This window comes from Nipponia nippon, unplaced genomic scaffold, assembly GCF_047370975.1.
Source record: "Nipponia nippon isolate SJK-2023a ecotype South Korea unplaced genomic scaffold, ASM4737097v1 scaffold_7, whole genome shotgun sequence".
Classification (NCBI taxonomy): Eukaryota; Metazoa; Chordata; class Aves; order Pelecaniformes; family Threskiornithidae; genus Nipponia; species Nipponia nippon.
In genome coordinates this window covers 5,437,862-5,463,869 of record NW_028262391.1, presented here as the reverse complement: position 1 = coordinate 5,463,869, position 26,008 = coordinate 5,437,862, and the positions used below count along the sequence as shown (strand labels likewise).

Sequence of the window (26,008 nt, the reverse complement as noted above, 5' to 3'; positions counted from 1 at the left end):
TGTTCAGGATATGTATGATTCCTTGAGAATAAAGGAAATTAAATACCTTTTCGAGTATCATAGTTATTACAAAGAAGAGAATCCTCTATGCTTCTCAAATATCCATGATTAGGAAAATAGGATCTATTTCTATTTCTAAATCTATTGCTAACTTTCTTAATAGTTCATTCATTCTTTTAAAAGAACTTGGTTACTAACATTTGATAGGGAAGTATGGGGGAAAGCTTGCAAATATCCTCACCTGCAGTGTGCAGGCACCATCCTCTAGACCTGACATTTGAAAAGAAAGCCTACTAAAAGTTTAGGAGTTAGGGAAGGATCTGGAGCAAAACGTTTAGGCACCATAAGGGAAAAATAAGCCTACATGATTTTTTTTTAAATCATGCACCCTGACAAGTACTTTTAGAATACACATTTCAGCATGAGGCATTCCCTTTCCTCATGTCTTTGGTCTTAGACTAAAGTCAAACTGAGTGGTGGTGTTTAAACAATATGTTCAGGCACCTGAGTTTGACCCGTTTTGGTTAAAAACAAATCCGGATAAATTTTTGGGTTTGTGGATCACATGGGTCATTCTTGCCTATGGGGAGGGGACCCAGAAGGAGGGAAGGAGGGAAAAAAACTTCTATCAAAATGCACCAAAGTTATCTGAATTTTAAAACGTCTATTTTCGTTCTAAACACATCTGAGAATATGGGTCAGGTCTTGCAGTTTCTACTTATTCAAAATACGTACTGCAGTCCGTAAGCGTTAATAGGGGAAAAATAACTATGAAATCTTAGACTTTTTTTGCTTAGATTTCAGTTTCATCATTCCCCTCAAATTCTCCTTGTTTCTGTTAATAGCTGGTAAATACGTTTATAGGAGGTCGCTCAGAAGAAAAAAATCACAGACAAATGCTCCTTTATGCTATGGATATAGCACCTTTCAAAGGCAATAAAAACATGAAGAATAAGGAAAGAACTCTCCTCTTTCATTTTATCCTTCTCTCCCTCTTTCCCTCCAAGCCACTCCATTAATTAGCTGTCTGACTGATTACTCGGTTAAGGACTTAAGAGATCAATGGTGACAGTAGCCAGGCAGGTAATTTAGAGGAAAAACCAGTGAAGTAATGCTCTAATGTCTTTCTGCGAATGAAGTGTGGTCTAGTTGTGTCAGCAGAACAGACAGAGAGGAAAGTTATACACAGAAACATGCTATTGAGTTTCGGTTCTTCTGTGACAAATTACCTGAAAGTGTATTCCTGGGATTTCATTAGCTCCTAATTGGAAGCAAACAAACAAAGCATTTATTCCTTTGAATTTTAGTATTTTAAGTACCCGTGATGTGCTTAGCACTGTATTAGACAAAAGAAAAAATACAGGCTTTCCAAGCAGCTCACATCTGACATGCACGAGCAATTCCAAAGGGACCGGGAAACCCTGAGGAGAATTCTACTTCTGAGCACTTTTTTCTTTGATATATTTTGCAACTGCATTTTCAGTGATGTAGATGAGAGTCACTAGTTTTCACATCTAAAAACCAAGTTTTGAGGGGGCTGCCTACCCCAGAGGATAAATTAGAACGCTTGAAGTATTAGAGCTAGTTACGACTGTAGTTTTACATGCAGCGGTTGCTCGAGTGTTATTATTGCCTGTTTTGTGTGGTTGAGTTCATCCCTTTAGTATAGCCCTGACACTCACTGAACTATGCTATGAACTGAAAAATTCATTAGGGGACGCAGACCTTTTTTATCATGTATTTTAATATTTTTTGCATTTATTTGTTTCAATTTTCTTAGAGAGTAACTCCTTGAAATTTCCTACCCTCTGGACAGATCAAGAATATTTGAAAATCAGATTGTGTTGTCTACCTGTGGTTGGTTGGCTAAGTCTCAAAGGGCTCTCTGTATTTCCTGACTTGATGAGCCTTTAAACACTCCTAGCACGAATACCCCAAATTTGATTTCTGTGAACAGCTAAGCATGCAGGTACTCTGCCGAGTTTTTGAATGAGTTGCTTGTTCAGCTGTTTGCAGATTTGCAGGAGGGTAATAGCATGGCCAAAAGAAAATCATTGAGAAAAAAATTGTTAAAAAATTAAAAACTATTTCCTCCTAGAAAATATTTTGTAATATTTGCACTGCTCGACAAAATAGTGGATTGCTCTGAAGTTTCTAAGTCCTAATTCTTTCCTTTGTATTGAGATGAGGCTGGAATAGCTGCATTAAGTTTATCTGAGTTACATCTGGCTCTCACCTGCGTAGGTCAGAGAAGACGTAAGTCCCCCCCAAATGTGTGATTTTAATATGAATGTACATAAGTACACTAGATTAGGCACTCATTGGAGTGTTGTTATCCCAAATCCAGAAATAGATAGAAGTACTCCCAGATGTTATTGCCTGCCAACATAAAACTTACTTTAGGATTATATTGTCAATAGCGTGTTCTTGCTAGGGTTTTGGTTAACTAATGCTAAAGAGAAAAGCTAAGAAATGAGATCAGCAGCCTTTATATAAGTAATTGTGAATGTGGGTAACATTTTATTTTCTCAATCAGACGTAATAGCTCCCTACAGAAATATACTCCTGACTTGAATACCAATGGATTTCCACTTATTCTGTCGAAAAGAAATACTTTATTTGAACATTTTTTCCTGTTTAGAGAGACTGCTACGGGGTCAAATTGTTCAGACTTTTTTTATTTTCCCTCCTTTCCAGCCCTTCCTGCCCTCTCCCTCTGAATGAACCCCCAGCATCAATGAACACCTAAGTTTCTGTTACACTGGGCAAATGGGAGAGCGTAGTTGGTGACTGTTGGATTGGTAGGGTGGAAGCAACTGAGGAATGAGGAGGATGTTGACAGTAAATTCCCACACAAGGCAAACCCGTTGAACCACACATGCCCTGCCTCGTCATTGCCTGTACCGGCACCTGCAAAGCAATGCCCGCTGCAGGCAGAGCCACCGCGAGGGTCCCAGTTTCCAGCCCCAGCCAGGTTTGCTCAAAGACACAGTGAGTTTGTCACCACGCTTCGTGCAGGGGTTTGGCCCTTTGTGGTAGCTAATGTCTGTGGATGGCTGTGCTGATACCAAGTAATGGAAGAGGGGTCAGAGGGCAGAAATGCTCAGAAAGATAGAAATGAAGCAGGAATTTCAATTCAGAGCTAATGGATGGGGTTCGAAGGCTTCTATTAGCAGAAATTATCACTGTATTAATGTATTTCAGGCAGCATTTTTTACAGTTGAATATGGTGTTATTTTCCTAGTTATCCGTTCCCTGACAAGTGGTTATAATCAAAGCTGTCTGTGAGCACTATTATCAGAAACTTACTATTATGTGCTGTAGGAAAAAATATCGGGGAGCGATGCAGTGCCAGAAAGCTATTATATGTTTTAAAGATCGAGTGCAACACCAAGTATTTATTTATGTACTACTTTTACTTCCTGTGGAAGAGAATAATTTGAACTTAATTTTCTTGTCTTACCCAACTGCTTTAGAAAATGTACCTCCTGAAGTAAGTCCATAATTACGATTAACAACGTGGGCTAGATCCTCAGTTACTGTAAATTAGCATTCCCCCATTCATTGCAATGGAGCAAGGCCAATTCACTGCAACAGAGGAAGCTTCCAATGGCCTTGGTGTGCTGCTTTGCATCTTCAAGGGTATTAACAAATCTTCTTTAATACAGTATCATGCAGAATTTACTCTGTTCGGCCAGAACAAACTTTAAAAAGGGATAAATCTAGCACTGTGTTCCTAAAAGTCTTCAAAATTATCTTGTAAGCAAAATTAATCCTTTCAATATATTCTGTTGATGAATTAAATCAACAAAACTGCTGTTGCTCTGCCATGTGGTCTGGCTTTGTAGATCAACTTTATTCTCTTCTTAAATTTCACGTTAGCCATGTACTTAAAAATATTACTGTAATTCTGGTGTAGCTCTTACTGCATATTGTGGAGGAAGGAACTCCAGTGAGACAACATAGAAAGGAAGTAATTACCTAAAAATGTTTATATCTGCATAGTTGACTATGAAACATGAATTTAAAAAAATCACAAACCATAGGGATTTTGAGGTTAAGGCCATGAATAGGCAATAATAAATTCTGCACTTTTCAATTAATAAATCCTGAAGAAGGCTAAAGATTAATCAGATGAATTTGAGCAAGAGTAATCAATACATTTTTAAAAACATTCTCTCATTCAGGCTGGTCTGCCATGCTCTCCATCCAGTTGGTGCTCATGAAAATGATGGTCAGAGACTAAGACTCCTGAGGATGCACTGATAGACAGTTCACATCTGAAACAGGTACCGTTCCTGCAACTTTTTTTTTTTCAGCGTCCCCTCTTTTTCATCTTACACCTGGGAATTGAACAAACAAAGTCCAAATAGGTTTTTGGAACAATCCTAAATCAAGGATACTGTGAAGACAAATGGTAAATGTCTGTTACCCCAGCTGCTAAGTTAATTACTGTAATGGGAAACATCTTGAGAGAAGCATTGCATATGGTTATTAGCAATTAACCCACCACTCCAAAAATCACAATTCCTGCTAATAACAGAACACAGCACAGCCTTGCTAATTACAATCTCTGCACGAAAATTTCTTTCTATCAGAAGGGAATGTTAAATCCTGTAACTAGCTACGATTTAAAAAGACTGGAAATAGAGATATTGAGGATTAGACAGAAAAATGAAACTAGAAAAGGGTGGTGTGTTACTGACTGAAAGTTGTGGGCACACTCATTCGTGCTTGGGGATACACAACAACCTTCATGACATCTTTGTAGGAGGACAAAATAATAAATGAAAATTAAAATGTTAATGGGGAGGGAAATATGCTTTAAAATGGAGAGGACAGGATGGGACTTCATGTGAGATAAATTCTTTGCAGAATTCATGATCTGGACAGGGTTGTAAACAACGTGCTGAATTTGGATGGCACTGGAATCTGTCAGAACAATTTTCTAATCAACAAGAGAGGAGAATAATGAAAATTATGTACTTTCCATCCCATAGAAAGTCCTTCAGTACTACATGGAGGGCATGAGCTGGTTTTTTCTGACCATTTGTGTTCTATACAATTGGATTAGATTACAGCTCACCTGCACAAAGCCACCAAGGGGAACTGGTACTTTAGTTGCTCAGTTCAAAAGCTGGTTTAGCAGAGCAAGATGCAATTTGATTTACTTCTTTCACCAGTCAGGTAGGGAACTCTTTTGTCAACATGTTCAGTGCTTGGTTTGGCGGTGGCCATGATGTGGATTGTTGGTATCAAGATCAAAGACGCACAACTGTATAGCAAATAAGTTTCATGACAGTAGGTATGTGTCTGGTTGGTCATGGCCGGGATGTGGAATATAAAGAAGTTCCTAATGCTGTATCCACTGCCCTTTTTTCCCGACATAGCCCACTGTTACCACTGTAAGAACTAGAATAAATAAGTCTGCTTTTAACGTCTGTATTATCTGTGTCAGGTCTGAAGATTTAACTGGGCACAGTCGGATCAATTATCACAGTAGGCTTTTGGAACTGCTTTCACCAATGCTGGTTCCCTGCAACTCTTACTCATGTGAATCGTCCCATTAAAGTCAACAGCTTTGCAGGATATTCTCAATTAAAACACAGCTGAGGATAAAACATTAGATAATATTTGTAGGAAGGGCACATCGCACAGGCTGGGTTTACATTTCAGTTCAGGAGAATGTCAGTGTCATAGTTGCTAAAGCAAGGCCTGCAAGGCTCTCTGCACAGATTGCAAGGAGATTTTACACTGCTCCATCTTCCGAATTCAGCTGCAGCTGTATTTTGCTGTGTGGCCCCCAGGCAAAGGTCTCATCTATTAAGTGACATTCACCAAGTAAGATATTCTGCACTTCAGTACCTCCCAATTTGCCTGTTGCTGTTCCATTATTCTTAATAACTGGGTGTAATAAATGTTGTGTATAATTTGTAATGATCGCATACAGGTTTGAAAAATATTGTTGAACAGTTTATTGTTGAGTTCCTTAAGATGGAAAAATTAAAATGTTTTTGAAAGACTAATTTACCTCTCCTGGAAAAAACAGCTGAGCAATAAGATCCTTCGCTATTTTGTCATGATGTGATCCTGAAAATAATCCAGGTTGGGATGACATCTCAGGACATTATTAACACTCAGCCTTGACATAATGAAGGTCTATTATTTTATGAAGAAAGATTTTCTGGGGTTTAAGAAATAAAATCATTAGAAAACTATGGGCTCTGCAGGAGGTAATGAGATTAGCTCCACACAAGGTCCTGCAGAGTTAAAACTACTCCAGATGCAAGAAAGGCTTAGTCATTCAATGGAAATTTCAGGGTACAATTAATCTGCTCTAAGGTCAGATAAGGGCTATATGTTTTCTTTACCATGAAAAAGAAATCAGTTGATAAAATCTCAAGGGGATCCTGTCAATGTAAGCTTCAAAGGAATGAACAACATAAAAACAGTTTTCTTGTTATGATTGGTAAATGTTTACCTGCTTTAGCAAAGGCCTTGGAAAGTAGAAATCATCCAGGAAACTGTGCTCGTAAAGTGTGTGTAAAGGAGAAGCCGGTGTATCTTGTTCCAGGACTGAAAGGCAGACAAATTACTGCACGGTAAAACTGAGGCTGACCCCTAACCCGCGAGGATGTTAGCGTACCCGCGCAGTTCTCTGTCACAAATGCGTATAGAGCTAATTTGGAGCAGCTCGGGACCAAGCGCTGACGCGGCAGGAGATGGCAGCTGTCTTCAGCGCCGGTTGGCTCGGGCCCAGCTGCTCGTGCACAGCCCAGGGGCTGGTTAGTCACGGGTCTCTGGAGGTAGGAGAATCATGGTGCAATGCACCCCGAGTCCTACATTAGACCATAAAATGCTTAAGGTGTGTTTTTCCCATTTTTTTATTTGCTACTATGCGCAGTTCCCTTTCCAGGTCAGTTGGGCTCCCTTCTCTTGCCAGTAAAGGGGAAAGAGCTGCCTTCTGACAGCAGTAAAGGTCTGGAGAGATCCTGAAGAGGAGAGGATGGATGGTCTAGAGGATAGTGTGCAACTCTGGGATTTAAGAAACCACTCCTCGCTTCCCAGCTTTACATTCTTGCTATCACTACCTCTCAGCAGTAGTGGTGTTATGCCTCCCTCATGATGTTAAATGCCTTTATTTTCACAGTTACCTCTTTGAAGTGCTCAGATGCGATGGCAGCCGACATCACGCACAGAACAAAGAAGGACCAGAGGAAAAAAAGAGAAGCCAAGATACATCTCTCTCAGTAGAGCAGAAACAGCTTGGCATCCTGGCGAGGAAGGGAGGGCGCGCAGGGGGCGGCCAGCCCTGCTCCAGAACGGTAACCGTCAGGAACATGAGGTTGCATGTAGCTTCATGTATTACTCAGCGCCAACAAATCCCTCCTTAGCCCCACCTCTCTGCGTTGTGCCCAACGGGAATTTGGACCCGCAGGAAAGTCCCTTTAAAGGAGGGGACCCGAGGGGACAGCGCGGAGGCGAGGCGGGGCGGTCAGCACGCCGCCGGGGCCGGGCGGGAGGCGGGCGGCAGCGCTGCGGGTGCCGGGCGGGAGGCGGCGGGGGCGGGGCGGGGGCGGGGCGGGGCCGCCCAGCCAGTGGCGCGCCTCGCCGCCGCTTTAAATGATTTGGAGGGCTGCTGGCGGCCGGGGCTGCTGCCGCCGCTGTTGCCGCTCGCCGCATCCCTTCCCTCGGCGGGGCGATGGCGGCGGGAGCGGGGCCGGCGTGCCTCTACCTTTACCTCTGCCTGTGCTGGGCGCTGGCCGCCCGGGCGAGCGGAGCGACGGAGCCGCGGCTGCAGCGGGGCATGTGAGTGGGGCGGCGGGGCCGGGGGCTGCAGCACCGCCCGGGCGCGCCGCCTTTGTCTCCGGCGGGGACAGGGTCCCGGGGTGCTGTGGCGGAGTTCCCCCGCTCGCTGGTGAGCGCGGTTCAACTCTGCGACAGAGAAAGTTTAGCTGGGTGCGCCTTTAACTTCGCCAGGTTCCCCCCCCCCCGCCCCGCGCAGGTTTCTGATCCCTGGAGTTGGTTTTGAATGGTTACTCGTGAGACTTGCACCCCGGAGGGAAGGCGGGCGGGCTTGCTCGGCTTTGATTCGAGATCTGAAGGGAGCTTCAGAGAGTGCATCGGTATCGCTGAGTCTCTTTCTTCCTTCTCACTTGGAAAAAAGCGAACGGGCGGCAGAGCTGAGCCTTGTACGGCTGCACCAGCCCGTGCTTTCTGAGGGGTTACGGTGAGCTTCACCTGGTGGAGAACAGTAATAGAAAAATCAGAGTAATAAAATGCAAATCTAGTCAGGAGGAGTAGGGACCACGAGCAGGCAGCGGTGGGAGCGATGGGAAGCATCCCTCCGCAGCTGTAAGCACAGCTCCTTGGCAGACACAAAGGAGTTAGGGCCGCATGCAGCCGTTCCGCTGCTCATGCGGGAGGAAGTTTCTGTGAGGTGTTCTGCCTGGCATGAGCAACAAATGTCCTTTGTCGTAAATGCAGTGTAACGTTTTCGTCAAGAGGTAGTTTTCTGGTCAAATTCTGAAGTAGAATAGCTGACAGCACGCACAAAATCTTACGGTTAAAGTATTTGCTCATTGAAATAGAAAATAAAATTGCTGGAAACTGCTCCCTTCTTTGTGATGGGCACCTTTTTCTCTGCAAAGCTCCTCTTGTGTTTTTAAGGCATGCCCGTTCCCCCCTCCCCACCCCCCAAAGCAACCTGGCAACAGCCTTTTCAGATGTCCGTGTATACCCTGATTTCTAACCTCTTTGCTCTTCCTATTTTTTTTGACTTAATCAACTTCATCCCATCCTTTTATAATTAATTTGTCTTGTATTTGGTTTCAATTTAGTTATTTCTTCTGTCACAACATTGAAATTTCTAAGCCTATTGCTCATTGGCTTATCTGTGCAATATCATGTAAATATATGTATTTACTAGTAGTGGTTTTAAGGTGGTTTATATGACTCGATTTTGCTAGAGCACTAAGTATACATCACAATGTTGAGAGAAGTCAAGTTCATTTTCTGGTAAAGCATTTCTTGTTTTTAAAAGTGCTCTGTGTTTCTTTCAGGCATGTTTCTTGCTCTCTTTATAAGCAGTTGCTCTACTATGAGGAAGAAGGCTGTTAGCCTGCATTAATCTATTTGCATTTGGCATACCCGTAATAACTATGATTCTGCACTTTTGAAGCTGGAGGTGGTATTAACTGCGAATTGCCTCCAAACAATTTTTCTTTGCTTTTACCGTTTTAAAGATTGCCTTTACCTTTTTAAAGGTAGTGTCTCTGAAAGAATATAGGAAACATTCCCGTCTGGAAATGGAACTATATGAGAATATTACTCTTGGGCTCGAGTCAGTGGGTACAGCAATGCACTGTTAGCCAGCGGCAATCAGAAAAAACCCACCCAAAGCCTCTTACCTGTGGCAGAGCCTTGGGTGCTTTTCCCAAGAGGCATATTCCTGCAATTACTGTAATTCTTATTGCTCTTCTTGAGCTAGGGCAAGTATCAGTATTACTCCCAACTTACTTTACGCTATTTGGGGACTTTACCTTTGATGTAAACAGAAATACCAGGAGTCATTACTCCTTAGGAGTAAGCCTGCCAGCCTTCACCAAGGAACAGTGAAATGTCCAAAAGGACACTTTTCATCAATCACCTTTTTTTAGTAATTCTGTTTTGTTCTTTTGACATTGGTCATCTCCAGTCAGTGGGATAAGAACAACAGATGTATCCCGTGGAACATAGCGTGCCGGGTGCTTCCTTTAGCGTTTGCTGTTGTTGTTTTGATTGAGATCTTATGTGGCTGATATTCTTCCTAATTGTTTTCGTTCTGCTGCTAACTTGAGTATTTGCTGCTAGCTAAAAATGCAAGGGATCTGTGTGGATGTTGGTATTCTGCTTCCAAGCCCCCTGAGGAGATTTAATGTAGAACAGATTATAGGATGACTAGCTATTTCCATCAACTACGTTTCCAGACAATTAGCCCTTGATGATCTTGTATTAGAACTTTAGAGAACACTGGAAGGACCAAGAGAACAAATAGGCACTTTTCATTGAAAAGCATGCTATTTAGGCCTTGAAATGAGGAATTAACCATCTCTCGTCACAGAAAGCACATTTTTAGCAGATCACTTTGCAGTGAGCTCTGTAGTTCAAAATTAGGGCATATAATGACATTCTAAGTGTGGTTATCTCGTGTTGAGTTTATTTTCAGGATCGTGCTTCACGGAAGGCTGGAGGTAGTTGTGGGACAGTGCAGAAATAAGACCTAAGAGTAGAGGGCTTGAGTTGCTGTCAGAAGTGGTAAATCCTCTCCTAGAGAAACATTCCACTGCAAGTTTTAGAAGTACAGATGTTTGCTCATAGTTAGCTATATGGGACAGAGCAAAAGGCAGGAGCGGTTATGAGGTATGTGCTAGGAACCCCATTTGTGCCATAAATATTACTTTTCATAGTTGGGACTGAGACGTGGCTTGAGAATGGATTCTTCTCTTCCCAAGTGACGCATGAGTGAGGACTTCTCTGAAAAAGTCACGAGATAAACTTTGTCCCTGCCAACATTAAGCCCATTGAGTTGCTCTGTGGTTTTCCAGGTCCAGGATGACATGTAAAGGGTCTGACTGGGTTTTAGAGGATGCAGTCACAATCTTGCAATAAAACTATTTTCTTTAGGTTTTTTTGACTGCTCAAATGTTGCAGCTGCATATTTTTACTCTATCCATAAGCAAGTAAATTTGGTCACGTTCCAAGGAACACCTGGATTTAGAGCTGGATTCCTGGCTGAGTAACTGTTTTCCAGCTTCTTCGATTCTGTGGGGCACTGTAGGCTTATTTGTGCTCCTCCAGATAAATTGTATTCCCAATAGCAAAATCTAGCATTCAGATGGTATCTGCATTTGCAACACTCAACCAAATGTGGTCCTTTGACTGAACCAGTGATTGGGCTACAGAGATAGAGGACCAGTGTTGCACTGTGTCTCACTGCAAACAGGTGTGGTTGTGGACAATATTTCAAAGTAATATAAATAACTTCTTTTTAGGCAAGTAGGTGTCATTAAAAAGGTGAAGTCCACTTTTTTGAGGATGGAATGTATTTCTAAATAAACTACTGGTGTACAAAGCATTTCCATACAAAGAGAGGCATCTGAATTTTGATTGCTACAGTGGAACAAATTGCATGTCATTTTGAATATGTTGGAATGCAGTGCAGAAAACAAATTAATGCAAAAAAAAAAAAAAAGCTTCTATAAAGTATATGGCAATACAGCTTAAACTTGGAGCCTGGAGTTTTGTCATAATACTGTCCAAATGATGTGAAAAGTAGGTTGTATAATCATTTCTTGGTGAGAAATTGTCTCAGTATATTGGCTGTTTAGCCAATACACTGTATTTTCACCTCCAGTGATGCCAATTTGCAGGTGTGAGCAAAGTTTGTATTCTTAGTGTTAAACAAGGGCTTGCGGTGTGTTTAGTTTTTGGAGCAGAAATGAGTAGTGTAGTAGAATCGCCTTCCATTTCTCCGAATGGGATATCGTATCTTCACAGATTTGGTAGTTAACAAAATATTGCAGGTTTCCTAATGAAAATAAGGACCTGATTTGCCACTGTGGTGTATTTAAATTTGTATTTTACATTATGATTAAGTTAAGTCTTTGTTATCGACTTGTTTTAAACCTTGGTTGAAGTGATGCCGGCAACCCAGAGTCACTGCCAAATTCTGATTTAGACTACTGAATTTTACCTAAAAATTTTTTTTCAGCTGAAACCTCAAGTACTTCCCAGTCCTGTCTGCCTAGAATCTGGTTGCAGTAAACCCTCAGTATTCTTGAATGGTAGCTACCTCCAGCCTTTGAGGCTTGGATAGTGTGATTTTTAGTAAGCATGGTTTAAACGCTTTGGCATAAAAGTGATGTCAGTCTTGTCCTGTTCTGCGCCCCCCGCAGTCCTTTTAATATCCAGTAGGCGTTGCTAGGAAAGAAAAATAAATGTTGAAAACTGAGGTGTTTCTCATCTTTGTGAATGTGAACATCATGCTGAACAAAAAAGTCGTTCTAGCCTGTGCATTACAGTATCTTGCCACCAGATAGAGCTCATGCCGGTCAGCGTGATAACACAGAGTCATGTTTTTCAAGAGTTTGCAGTTAAAGCCTGTTTCAGAGTTTCTAGAGGAAAATTAAATTTGAATTTAGTCTTTAAACAGATGGTAAAGGGCTCTTTTCTCCCCCAGTATATTCATTGGCAGGAGACTTAAAGATAATGAATGAGTGTCATCATGCTGTATTTCTTTTCTTGACTTATGATGTTTTCCTGCTCTTCAGGAGAGAAATGAGATCAAGACTTCCTCCTAAACTCTGAAATAGCCATAAGGCTGAAAATACATGGTCATAAAATGTGATAGCCTGAAGTTGCCGTATTTATGAAAGATGAGCTTGATCTTGTGATTGACTGTAAAATATTTTCCAGTTTTAAGTATCTGTTTTCGTATCAGAGACATCACATAGTGTACCTGCAAGAGGTTTAGAAATTTGCCACCCATAATCACAATAGCTTATAAATACTGTATGAGTCTTAAATCTGCAAGGTTAAGGTAGGTAAGCCCCTGCTCCCGTTCACTTTTAATGGATTTGGCTTCTTAAGTTACTCTTCAAAAATGCACCCTAAGAGGGGAGAACTTGTCAGCGTTTCTTTAGGCTTCATTGTGCTGCGTTACAAAATGTTGATATAGTTTAGTTATTTATGCATACATGTATTATGTGCATGTACCAAGTGTTTGCAGTATTTCTGATTTCTAGGAAAACAGCTTGCTTTTTGCTTTGTCTTCTTTCTTCTGCATTGTTTATATCTAGCACTACTTATTTATCATAGTTCTAGGCATGCCATGATCTAGATAGGACAAAGAACATGGAATATTTTTAATAAATTTGAAGAAACCTCCTGGTGCGGAAGGGTAAAATTATCTGGTAATGTAAAACCTAGTCTTTGGATGACTTGTCAGCAGAACCTCCTTTGATGGAAGCGACGCTTTGGCTCTCAGAGGGTTAACAGACCATATTGCAGGCTCATGTTATTCACCAATTAAATACCTTCTCTCTTTGAACACAGTTTAATAGATTTCCTCCTTCTGAAATTCAAGCCTGTTATTGCTTACGTTCTCTCTGAAATCTATTGCTTTTAGTTTATTTCTGAGGAGAAAGAAATTTCCTTTCATTACTGCTAAATCAAAGCATTTTAAAATTGCAGACTGAACATATGTAGTCTTGGTTTTACACTTCGGATTACATGCTGGTCTTGGTTTAAAACTAGTCATTAATTGTTCCGGAGGTAAACTTGAGATTTTTGCCTTTTGCGCAAGCAGGTGTATGCTTTCAGGTGTAATGCATACACAAGCTGAGCTGTACATTTAGTTGCATTTCTCTCAGTGCCTTTGACCTATGGATGAATATTTGATCTCGTGTGTGAAAAGATAAGTGTTATTGAAGTCGGAGTGCTGACGCTCTTTTTTTTGTATTCTTTTGTAGAAACGCCATCCTGCCTTTCTTTTGTAAGTCAGAGCAGAACTTGGCTCAGATTGTTGCTTAGGAGAGAACACCATGCCCAGACTGTGTTTTTATGTACACAAATAAATTCAACATTGAAAATATATCATAATATCTTGGGCTATGCCTGCGGAGGAGGCTTTATAAGGTGCATTGTATTGGTTTATAACAAAAAAAAAAAAACAACCTCAAATTACAAAACACTTATGTAGTTTGGGCCTAGTCTTTTCAGGCGAGAATATTCCCATATAGGAAATGAGTTTCCATACACCTCAACCCTTACAATACTCTTCAGCAGTTATCCTTCTATTTGTAATTGCTATCGCTCTCCCTGCCTGACAGATGCATCATCAGTGGTCAAAAACACGGTTGCATGAACTTCTCTCTTATAATTGTGTTGTTCATGAGGCAAGGCCTGTCCAGCTTTATTTTTTTGTTTGTAAAATAACACCAGGAATCTGTGGGTTGTTTAGAACCTCAGCATAAGTTTCTAATTTGAAAGATACAAATGTTTGGTGAGGCTTTTTCCCTGTTTACCACTGTTGAACACTAATCCACTAATGCATGCTTGTTAGTTGCCATGTTGTTTTTGTGGCTAGAATTCATAAAATATTTAGCTCTGCCAAAATTGCTTAATGTTTAAAAAAAAAAATCAAATGGGCATTTGCATCAGTGGTATCCAGCTAAGGATTTATAGGGGAGTAAAAGACTTGGAATATTTTAACACTTAGAACATTGGCATGTAGGGACTTTTCTTGCATATGTTACATGTTACTTCAAAAGTAAGCTTTCAAGAAAAGAGGTTTTGGCTCTAAACTGTTAAAATTTGACATCTACCACAAAAGCAGTGAACAATTCCTAGATGCTGGTTGCCAAACTGAAGCTGAGGATTTCACTACCTTCTAACTAGTTTCACTGTCCAGCAATGTGGCACTTGCTGTAAACCAAAATGAGCTTTTTCTCCTTATGACACAAGTGGTATGATATTTTTCAGTGATTTTTATTTTAATATTTTAGCATCAGGTCCTCTTGTGCCTTCTTGCCAGCAGAAGCTCAGGTGTGTGTACCTGGCAGATTTACTGGTGTGGCTTTTATTAGTCACTCTTCGGCAGTGGAGTGATAATTGAGATGGGTGTAGTTAATGCAAAATGTCATCTAGAGATGACTGCTGCTACTTGAGGCTTTCTTCTTATAATTTCACATCTTTTTAACACTCAATCGTCCAGAATTCAGACAAAACTATTTGCTTTGTCTTAACAATGAGTATGTGCAAACTATCTCTTAGCCTCCTTATATGCGACCTCCCATATGGTTTTCTAATTACATCAGAGTTGGATCCTTGGGACAAAGGTCCTTAAATTGTCTGTAGAGCAGTCTGCATGCTAGAAGGGTTTGTTGGTGCTGTGTGAGTCTCGGCAGGCCTGCTTGCTGGCAGTGATGCTGACACTCTCCAGGATGCTGTTCTTGAAGTCATTTGTTTAAAAATAACCCCAGCGTAGAAATCTGTGGAGGTGCGCAGAAGGCACCTAACAATAACAGAGATAATGGACTTAAGAAGATGCTACTATCAGGTAGTCTCTGCAGTTGTTATACTATTATTTTGGTACTGAATTTTCATTGTTTACAATAAGATTCATGCCAAAGAGCCATATTCTGGGATAATCAACTATTTTGGATACAGTAAATAAAAGTAATGCACATGCTTCCCTGAACATGAATGAAGACAGGTATTTGGAGGTTATCGGAGTTGTATGCCAAAGTGGTGATACTGTATTTGCCATCCTGGGGGTCTGTACTTTGCTTGATGCCTTACCTGATCCTGCAGAAGCCACTTAGTGCCTGCAGAGGTCAGCCAGTAGAAGAAACTATAAAACTGGATGCTGCTGGCAACTGAGGCTATGTGACACTATTTAAAAAAAAAAATTAAAAAAATCACTCCTTGATTTAAAATGGAAAAAAAAAGGTGACTTGGCAAATCATAGTTAAATGATCTGGATGTGCATGTTTATCTTCTGCTTTTCTTGCTAACCAAAATAGATTATTCTGTCTTGGGGGAGGGAGGAAGATAGTTAAATAGAAGCTAAACGACAGATGCTGAACTTTGATAGCAGTAGGAACTAAAAATCTTATTGTTGTTATAATAGCTGAGTGTGTAATTAATCATCTCATATTGATTTGCTCTTAATTTAGATGCAGTGCACAAAGGCTGAAAGAACTCTCATGTTATTTAGCTGCTCCATCTAATCAGAGAGCGGATGTGAATAAGACACAGCAGTGCATTAGTAACCTGTGGGGTTAGGAGAGTCTTCTGTGGTGGACCTTCGTCCACAGATCCAGAGAATAGTAGTGATAATGAGACCTAATCTAAATGAGCTTGGTGCTTACAATCCGTATCCCAAAGGGCATATAAACATCACAAATATTGATACAGGATCAGCAGAGAGCTGGGATTGATTAGCGGTCAAGGGAGCAGGATGTCCTAATTGTCTCTGGGAGTGCTGATTAATTTTATCTGGGAAATGTGGGGAAATGAGCCTTAAAATAATAATTCAGGGTAGAAAGGAGAGCTTGGCACTTTAAGAAGGAAGAAAAGCCTCTTCTGTCATTCCAGCCTTTTGTGAATTATTGTTGCTGTTAAGCAATATATATCTAGAGACAAAATTTATCTTTGTTTCTACATAAATGAATATATATAGCTTGTTTGTTGGACCTTTTGTTTCTGTGGACTATTTCCTAATATGTCTTTTTTTTTTCTGTTCAGATGAAATTTGCTTTTCTCTCCTTTCCACTTGAGATGATATTTATGGCAAACCTTTAATCAACATCCCGTTTGCATACAACATCATGTTGCTGACCTTTTCTCCTCTACAAGGCAGCATGTTTCTGCATGGTGCCAACCTGCCTTTCTAGAGGTCTCTTTTCTAAGAAGTTGGGGATATTTTGCTTGGGTGATTGGAGGTGTGAGAAGATTCAGACAGTCGTCTAGCCTGAGAAGTTTCTAGCCAAAGCCACTGTAGCAATGTACAACTATGTTCTGATCAACATTCGTGTCTCTCTAGAGCAAAACCACTGGTTGTCATCACAGCTGTGGAGAATTTAGCCCTGACCATAATCTTGGTTTCCTTAAGGAAAGTTCTCATTTGATCTTTTCAAAGGAAATCTGGAAAAGCATTTATACTATGCTTTTCTAAACCTTTAATAATGGCATAAAAGGAAGGAGCACAGACCAATTATTGGTTTGAAAATACAGAATACCACCAAGTCACTTCTTATGGCAGGCTTCATCTATTGACTGTTTCATGGGAAGATCAATAGTGTTCAGGCTGCAAATTCTTCAGCTGAGGCAACGCAGGCTACAACATCTCATTTTTAGGAAGATGTTAACAGCCTTCTGGCTTACTGTAGAAGGTGGTGTCATTCACTTAGTCTCTGTGGAAAGACCTAAAATCAGACAGCCAAATCATTCTTTGCTTCATAGTCATTAATGTTTTGATTTAAAGTTTGCACTGCTGAAAGAAACCTTTAGGGATATCTTGATGTGTGTTTGCTCTCTCGCTACCATTAAATCTACCTACCTTTAGCTTCTTGATTTGAGCTGGAAAAAAATGGATTGATAGAATGAGTGATTTAATTTTAATTGTCATTCAAAGAGCCAGGTGTTAGGATTGTGCTAGGCAGAATAAGAAAATACCCCTGTCACAGAGATATGATGTACCTTTTGAAATGGTGGAGCTGTTCCCTTTCTAGCTCTTGTGTGTTCAGTTGTTGTGCCTTCTCCTCGCCTCTGTCTGCCCCTTTTGGACCATGTGTGCCAGGAGTGTGTGCAGAAAGCTGCCTCTCTGTGCCCACAAGCAGATGGCCTGTACCTGTAACTCTTTTCCTTTGCTATGTGAAAGCCATGTGCATCATAAGAGTCCATCTATTGCTATATAAAATCATTTATGCTTGGGTGAGTGTGTGTAAAAGAGGTAGCTGCACTGATATCCTTCTCAGACTTGCAGAATCATGGGCAAGGATAAAACTGCAGAGACGCTCACTTGGGAGACTGTAGATGTGCTGTTTCTATCGTCTGTTCTCTGCCATGAGTTGTGGGAAGGCTGCAGTCCCTTCTCAGGGCAGATCAGTTGAGGTGATACTGGTGGTGACGACAGCTTGAGGTGAAAGACGTAGAATTGCAGCTCAGGATGAATGACCACAATTGCCTGTGACTCACCGAAGACTTCAAGGATGCTGTCTGTATGTCCAAATGCTGTGAAACGCTGGGTGAGTGAGACCAGAGTTCATCGAGCTCGTGAGCTGCTTCCAGGAGTGGGCAGCAAATGGCTCGTGAGGAGAGTAAGAAAAGGGTGAGCGTGCAGTGAGACTTGGCCTGAATAACTGCCTCGGCCTCAATAACTCAAGGCTCAGGGACTTCCTGAGCCAGGTTTGCTGTCTTGGTATTTAATAGACCTCCGTGGGTACTTTTTTTGACTGTATTTTTGTATGAAGATAAATACTCCTTTTTAAATTCTAAACACGGGAATGAATTATATCCTGCCCGGAGATGCTTTTAATTTTCTTTAAACTTTTCCTCTTGTGCAGTGCTTCACAGGCATCACAGCCATATGATTAGCCAAGGCTGCTCTCGCTTCACGTTAGTCTAATTATCTGTTCATTAGAATCTTAAGTCTGGAGCTGGAAGTGTGTAGGATGTCTTTGTTTAAAGGGCAGTCTCCTAATGCAAATATTAAAAGAGCGCTTTCCGTCTCGCCCGAGTCAGATTGACAAGCTAATAATAGCCTTCGTGTTAGTCTTGGCTAACAGAGAGCATCGGTATAAAAAGGTTTTAAAGGACTGGTGTATCAATCAAATCGTAGAACATAATATACATTTGTGCGTTTTGCTTGTTTTAACACTTAAACTCCCATTAAGAAATATTTTCTGAATGCAAAGGGCATGGGAGTGAAAATGGAGCTCTCCTCCTCTAAATATACCATTACATCCACTTGAGGTTTCAGGTTAGTCTTAGACGGCCTCTAATTAAGAGAATGCCATAATACAAGGCTGTACTTTCAGTAGTTGTAGTCTTGTTCAAGAAACTGTTCTTAAATTTGTAAGTAACCTATCAAAGAGCAGTGAGTCAGATGGCTTAAAGACTGGTGTGTTGACTGTGTGGGGGGGAGTTGTGAAGATGGCTAATTGTTGGAGAGGGCATGGTTTTTTTCTCAGCTTTGCCAGCAGAGGATTACATGTTATGCAATTGCTGCAATTTAATTATAGTGTAGGAGAAGTTTTGATATCTGCCTTTAAATTATCCCAAGGGCATCTAGGAGGAATGGCTTACTTTGAATAAATCTTAATAAACCTATGACTTTATGCTGCTGGCTTGTTTTGTTCTGTGAGAGCCATTTGTTCCTATTAACTATATCACAGAAGTCAATACAGCTATTCCTGGTAACACGGCAATATCACATGAGTAAGAATTTATAGGATGGGCTCGGTATGTCATTACAACGATTGTCAGCTTCTCTCTTTTATTTATGGAAGAGCGATGCATATGAATGTACCTTTATCTGGAAAGTTTTAGGCAATTCTAATAAAAGGAGATATGCGGGAATTATCAGTACACGATGTTCTATTCACTAGAGGGAGAGTCATTTTAAAAAGCCTGCTAAGTGAGGCATGGTTGCTAAGTAAGGCGAGGGTTTTATTAGACCAACTGACGTAATGGAAAAAAAGCAGGCAAGATTTTGGGCATACAAAGACCTCCTTTGGATGTGAAACAAACGGCAGACTTTGCGCTAAGAATGGTTTGGGAACAATTGCTGTGAATTTAAGCTAAATATGTTAAATGGTGAGGTAATTTGAGAGGAAGGGGTAGCTGGGACATGTGGGAAGGATTGCGAAGTAATGGGGACGACATGGGGACGTGGAGGAAGGGTGGCTTCTGGAGGAGTTTAAGGCAATCTGAAACGACGCTGCTGCTGTCTTCTGGCTTGCTTCATGGTGTTGGTAGCTGTAGCTGGGGCGAACTCAAGCAATGGGAAATAAGGGGCAATATAGAAAATGGACTCGGCAGTGGAGGAGAAAGAACATGTAGCAGCGTGGGAGGGATGTCCACTGCCAAGTGTGGTTTAGGACCATGGAGATGAGCAGTTCCTCCGAAGCCTGGGAGAAATAGGCATACTAGGTCAGGAAGCTAATTTCTGTCAAGATAAGGTTTTCTAGTGCAAATGTGAGAGGATGTCCCCAGTATTCCCCTCAGCTGGCGAGCTGCAGTACCTTTGGAAGGCCTGGCTGGATTTCCCGTTCTGGGTGTGCTTTGCATGACCATTGGCCTCTGTGGAGTACTGAGGGTCTTGTGCACAGTACTGGGAATCTTGTGGAGTGGATTTGATCTAGGCAGGCAGGGTTTCTTCCAAGTATTCAACTCAGCAGTAAAAATGATCACGCTTATAGTATTTTTTTTGTTCTGCACAGGCTTAATTTAATGATGTTTGTAAACTACCTGAAGACCTGCAGATAAAAGATGTACTTTTTATTAGAAAGGCTACCTTGCATGGTGCTCAGCCATAATGGGGAGCTGTAAAGTACTTTGGGCCTCTGAGATAAAAAGCACTGTAAATCTTGAATGAGATACTAACAATATCCAGTGTAACTAATGGTAACTGGCAGGCAGCTGTTGGGCTAGAACAGTTATCTATCTTATTAATGTGAACACCCCCGTCTTCTAGCACAGGCTCACATTCATACCTCTGTCGATTGACAGAGGAAACGAGCGTGTGAGTACGTCTCCCTCTTTGTTACTCTAGCCTGAAGAGGGGTCTCAAACTGAAACCTGGGGCCGGACTTGTCTGCTTAGCCAGTATGACACAACTGCCGAATGTTGTTTACCATTTACTAGGGCGGGTGTACAGGGTCCCGGTTTGCCTCCTGGGTTTTAGTCATTGAGGCTCAAGTTTGAAAAGCCTCATCAGCTACAGCAGGCTGTCTTGGGGAACTGATGATTTAATTATTATGGTAACAATCTGTAAACTACTCAAAAATTTCATTTTTGTTACAGTAGGCTTCTGCCTTAAAAGACAACAAAACCCTCCATGTTCTGTGGCTTTAGGTAGACCTTGCATGTTTTATGCAGTTGTTTCCTGGCATGCAGCATTTCTGAATTTACACCGGGTCAAAGAAATCAGAATAAGGCTGACAGAATCTCTGCAAAACCATCAACATGTAATTTTTTTTTTGACCCTCCATACCTTCTGAAATCCTGCTATTTTTGTAACTAGGGCTAGGTAGCAGGATGAAGATTACATATCATCCTACAAAGCAACACTTTTATTTTGGTCTTGTTATTTTAGGAATAATCAGCAGAGAACAAAGCTACTTCCTCTTACGAATTTCGTGTGCTTCCCTGAGGGGACTGATAGCAAAGGGGGGCTCTTACAGAATATACGTTTTCCACAGCGATAGTTTAGATAAATCTTGTCTGCCCTTGAGTCAACAATACAGCTTCCATTGACTTGCGTGGAGCCTGAATTTCACTGTGTATTTCGTTCAGTTCACGTACTGTTTTCTAAGGCAGGTGCTGTGTTTTCATTCTGTATGTATGGAGCCTGGCTATTCAGTAGCTTTGAGCTGTGGAGATCAGTACCTAGAGCTGCTAAGTCTTTGATTCCCACCCTGGCACGTCAGCTGGAATCGGGGCTGTAGCATGTACAAGACCTAGCGGGGAGGCTTCTAGCGGTCTTGGTGTAGGAACAGCCTCTCAGGCTCCCTCACCTTGGTCATCTGCTCCTCAACTTGAGTCGCCATCCTTTGTCAGGCAGTGCCTCGCCTGAAAGGGTTACTGTAGGCTGGTGCTATCGAGAGACGGCAAAGAGCGTCTGCCAAGTCGTCGGGCAAATCCTGTTCCAGCACTTTAGCTCTCATTTTCTGGGAACAAAGTACAATTGCGTTTTGCTGGCTGGGCCATTCATGTAAAAATTGCCATCAGGAATGTGTTCATGCTCGTGACTTGTGCAACCAATACATTAATGAAATCTTGGCTCCATTAATGCCTGTGGACCGTTTGCCGCTCTGAAATTGTGGGATCGTGATTTGTCAGGTGTTTATGGATACTGTATTTTTAGCCGTTTGATCAGTTCAAGGTGAAAAAAAGTCACAGAACTGCAGTATTTTTAAATAGTAATATGAAATCTGTTTCAAACTTATTAACTGTTACACATAGCATAATCGTATGTATATTTCTCCAGACTTCTAAATTTTGTGCTCGAAATAATAAAGTATATCTTTTTCTTTCCCTCAAGGCCAAATGTCTGTCCAGTGTTTGAGTTGGCACTGGTAGGACACCAGCAGCCATGTGTTCAAGCCTTCAGTCGTATGGTCAAGATGTGGAAACAAGGTTGCACAGGGAGGAGGTGGTGCATGGGCTACGAGAGAAGGTAATATATTATCTATCGTTATAAATGAATTCTGTTATTGAACTTAGTGCAAATTCTTTATAACTTTTTTGAGAGAGAAGTTGTAAACTACTTCATCTGAAATATGTGTGACTTAGTTATGTATATATTGCGTCCTGCTGAGACTTCAAGTCTGTTATTACTGAGCGGGAAATGTGTCTGTCTTTTTTTTCTGTGTTTTGGGTGTGTCATGAACGTCTTGGCTGGCTTTAGATCACAATTTTGTATTATCAGAAAATGTTCCTATCTCATCCTGTTTCAGGTGAAGTCCAGCTGTCAAGTCATCTACTTTGAAAAATTGAACTTCTTTCTATTTCTGTCATGTGCTTAGAACTGATGGGAGGAGATCCAACTCCCCCAACAGCTAAAACCCAAATTGATTGCAAAACAATATTGCTCACCTTTGACTAGCCTGAATACAAATTCATCAGAAAATATGTGAACATAGTATATTAGAGCTATTGGATGTTACCAGGATGCATTTTGATATATTTGCTTCATTTTTAACAGGAACTACCGATAGGGGCTGAAAAAAATGTATAGCAAATATGATGTATGAGTAGTTTGTTACTGATGAGAGGTGAATAAGTGGAATAAAAGTTGTGATTGTTCTCTTAAACTTATTCTCTTCAAAGGTCTGGGTACTACACAGTTTACAAGCAGGTGTACAGAATGGAGCGTCAGACCGTCTACAAGTGCTGCCCTGGATGGGTCCAACATGACAGTGAACCTGGCTGTTTGCACTGTAAGTTGGTAGCCAAACTGTGACAAACCAAGAGAGATGATATCCTTAGGCCTTACTTTCCTACTGATGCTTACTTCCAGAAAGATAGATTTTGTTTCTTGCTATTTATAACTGGGATTTCCAGTTATAAAGAGGTAATCTATTGATGGGGAAAGAAACCTCTTTTAAAAATACAAAAGCTGTCATAAAAGTACCAAGTATCGCTAATTTTTAATCTAAACAGTGGAAACTGAATTTCTGATTGTCGTCGTGGCAGCATTTTTGTGCCAGCCTGGCTTTGACAGGCCAACCAAACTTATTGCTGTTACCCAAATTATGCAAAGAAATCTGCTGCAAGGCATTTGTTTCTTGGACGTAGCACTCATTGCGGAGTCTGACTGGTTTTGGCTTTTTCACTGCTGCTGTTGCCATTGAAGCAATTGTGTTTCTACCCTACGGTTCTCCACCTGTTGAGAACCTATTCCTATCAGTAATTTCTTATCGTGATTGGATGTTTTCCTAAAAGATGGAATTTAATTTAAATAGTAAGGAAGCACTTCAGCCACTGTTAACAAGACATGAGTAGAAGATAGCAATTTACTGCTTAGGTTTGTAACTGTTTTGTCAGTAATTGTATTTTCTCTATGAAAGTTAGCATCTGTTCCTATGCATTTTTTTTTATCTTCATACCATGTTGAGGGCTGCATTCAGAGAGCTTGCCTTTATGATTGTCTCTTTGTATTCAAAAAACAAAAACAAGCCTGAGAGGTATTCCTGTTAGTTTCAGCTTGAATCTACATATTTAGCATGCACCTGTTTTGTTGTAAGAAGTCAAAGATATATTTACAGTCTGTATTTTAATCTCTGGTGTAAAGGGATTTATTGCCACTGGTGCTTAAATGCATTATAAAATTATTTTCTTTCTGAAAGAGCAGTACAGACTTGCTTTGAATTCTTTAAGGCACGGAAGTAGTTGAGTTATTCTTTTATATTTGATACTCTTTGCAAGTTTGGCTCAAGTATGTGGAATTTAACTTATTGTAAATAAATAATGTTCTGCCTCGGAGGAAGGGAAGTATTGTAATTCCCTTGGACGTATATAACATCATTTAGTATACCAGTGTTTCTTAACCATTGCTGAACTATTCTCTAGCAGTTCATCTCTTCTTTCATTCTGGATTCAGGTAGTGCTTTGAGTCCTGAGAAACTGTCTTCTGCCTCTGAAGCATCTTCAGGTTAAGCTGCATTATCTTAGTCTTATTCAAGTTACATTTCTTCATATCAACATGGTAGTTATACCCATGATAACAAGTTCTATTGCAGTCTAACCTTTCCACTTAAATGAAAACTGGATTTCTTGTTTGGAAGTTGCTGTTAGAGCAGGAATATGACAGGAAGAGACCATTCTGGAGGATCCTTGGCACAAAACCAGCAAAAAAACGCCCTGTTCCATTCTGTTTGTGTGTACTAGTGCTGTGCACTGTTGGCACTTGCTTCAATGGAGGGAAATGTTCTGAAGCAGGATCCCAGATGTGCCAGTGTCCTGCAGGATTTCAGGGTCCTCGCTGCCAGTATGGTGAGTCAAATGTAAATTGTCTCAAACGTATCTGGTGTTTGGGTAAAATGCATGTTTAACGCTATTTGTTAAAACATGAATATTTTATTAACGTTGACTTAAAATTAAAGTTGTCTCTGCTGCGCTCCAACTGGTTACTTGGTTATTCTCTTATTTTCCAGAATTTGCCTTTTTTGCTATTAAATTTTAACAAATCAAGATGAAAAATTAATTTGGTTGATATCAGATGAGTTTCTGTAATGGATAATACCTTTGAATATCAGCAGAGGTGTCCAGTGGAATATCTTTCTATTGCTTCTGAACTTGCACGTTCTTGTAGCACTCTTGCTAAATTTCTCAGCATTGCTTTTACCCTCGTGAGAGTAAATTCTGATCAAACCAGGTTGGACAGTAGGTAAAGAATGTAGCAAATGAACCAAATATATTTATTCATGGGATTTCTTTTGGTGCATCTGAAAGTAGGAAAGCTGGTTTTGCAGATCGCTACCAAATATTTCCTAGTATTCTTGAAATGATTTATGCATCAATCTTTCATTTCAATAACTGTGTTCCAGCATATTATAGACTAAATTATATGTGGCTTAGACTATCACCCACTCTCAATGGGAATCTTTCTCTCATACGCCGTTTCACAATCTGATAAAGCTACAATGGGTTGTCTTGTAATTTATGTGAAATAAGACCATCACATACTGTGTAAAGCTCTCCAAAATTATGGAACTGCATCCATTTGGCTTCTTAACGGGGGGGAGAAAGTCATTCCTTCAGAGTAGGCTGTGATTGGGATGAAGGATTTCTTTTGTATTAGACAAATGATAATTTCTTTTTCAACTGAAGCACATTGTGTTTTGTTCAAAGAAAGGCAGATTTTTGAATAGTTAGGTTTTTCGCTTTTAAATTCTAATATGTTCACATCCTCACCTGCCTTGTCTAACATGAAGTGTAAGTGAGAAGGAATGTACACAACTGTTTACAGCAATCCCTTTAAGAGCTGAAAAGCTAAGCTCTCTACTCAACACATAGCTTGTCTCACGCTTGCTTCATGACCTCTGTCATATTCCGATCTCTGGGCTCCACCAAGGCTTATGCGACGGACTGGGTCTTGTGTGGGCTCGCTGCGCCACAGCAACTGTGTCCGTAGGGGTAGCAGCCTCCCTCAGTGAAGATGAGAACACAGCTGGAGTTGCAGCGGGCATGGTAAGTGGGAAATGCGGAAAGTCAGCAAATGTTGCAACAGGGTTGTTTTCATTGAAGCCTGGACATTGATAGTATTTTTCATTTATAAGCAAGCATTTAAATAAAATGCAAAGCTCTTTACAATGAAACTTCTGCTGACATCAGACCACAGTGTGCCAACATCTGCTTTCAGACAATATTAGTTCAGTTAAGCAGACTCCAAGGGTGATGCTGTAATTGTGTATTTCTTCACTGCCCATAGAAACAACAAGTTTATGTATGTAACTTGGTATGAACCAGAGTGACGCCAATGCAGTTTGCTTTGTTACGGACTTACAGTAGATCTGCTGCTTCAAGGTAAACAGGATCAGGATCTTGAAGGAGCCCATAAAATAAGCTTTCACCAAATGCAGTGTAAGTCTCAGCAAATTCGAAACTGTCTTTGCTAGTCTTCTGAGTCTCCTTCTATTGCCTGGAAATACCTACGGCACGAAGGCATTTCCAACAGGCAGATTATGTGGGTGCAGCATGTGGATAGCACAGGTCAGATTTTCAAACTGAAATGAGA

The 26,008-nt window shown here is 40.8% G+C and overlaps 1 protein-coding gene across 5 annotated transcripts in view; it reads left to right on the top strand.

Moving 5' to 3' along the window:
* Positions 1–7,672: 7,672 nt before the first annotated feature.
* The window catches only part of LOC104022063 (uncharacterized), a 206,271-nt gene continuing 187,935 nt past the window's right edge, over positions 7,673–26,008 (top strand). For all 5 annotated transcript variants that reach the window (XR_015700699.1, XM_087740363.1, XM_087740364.1 and 2 more), the window contains exons 1-4: positions 7,673–7,809; positions 21,812–21,946; positions 22,600–22,709; positions 24,160–24,264. Coding sequence is in view for 4 of the 5 variants with exons in the window: in XM_087740363.1 (XP_087596489.1) it covers positions 7,703–7,809; positions 21,812–21,946; positions 22,600–22,709; positions 24,160–24,264 (457 nt within the window). In the remaining variant the exon portion in view is untranslated. The remainder of the gene's footprint in view (positions 7,810–21,811; positions 21,947–22,599; positions 22,710–24,159; positions 24,265–26,008) is intronic.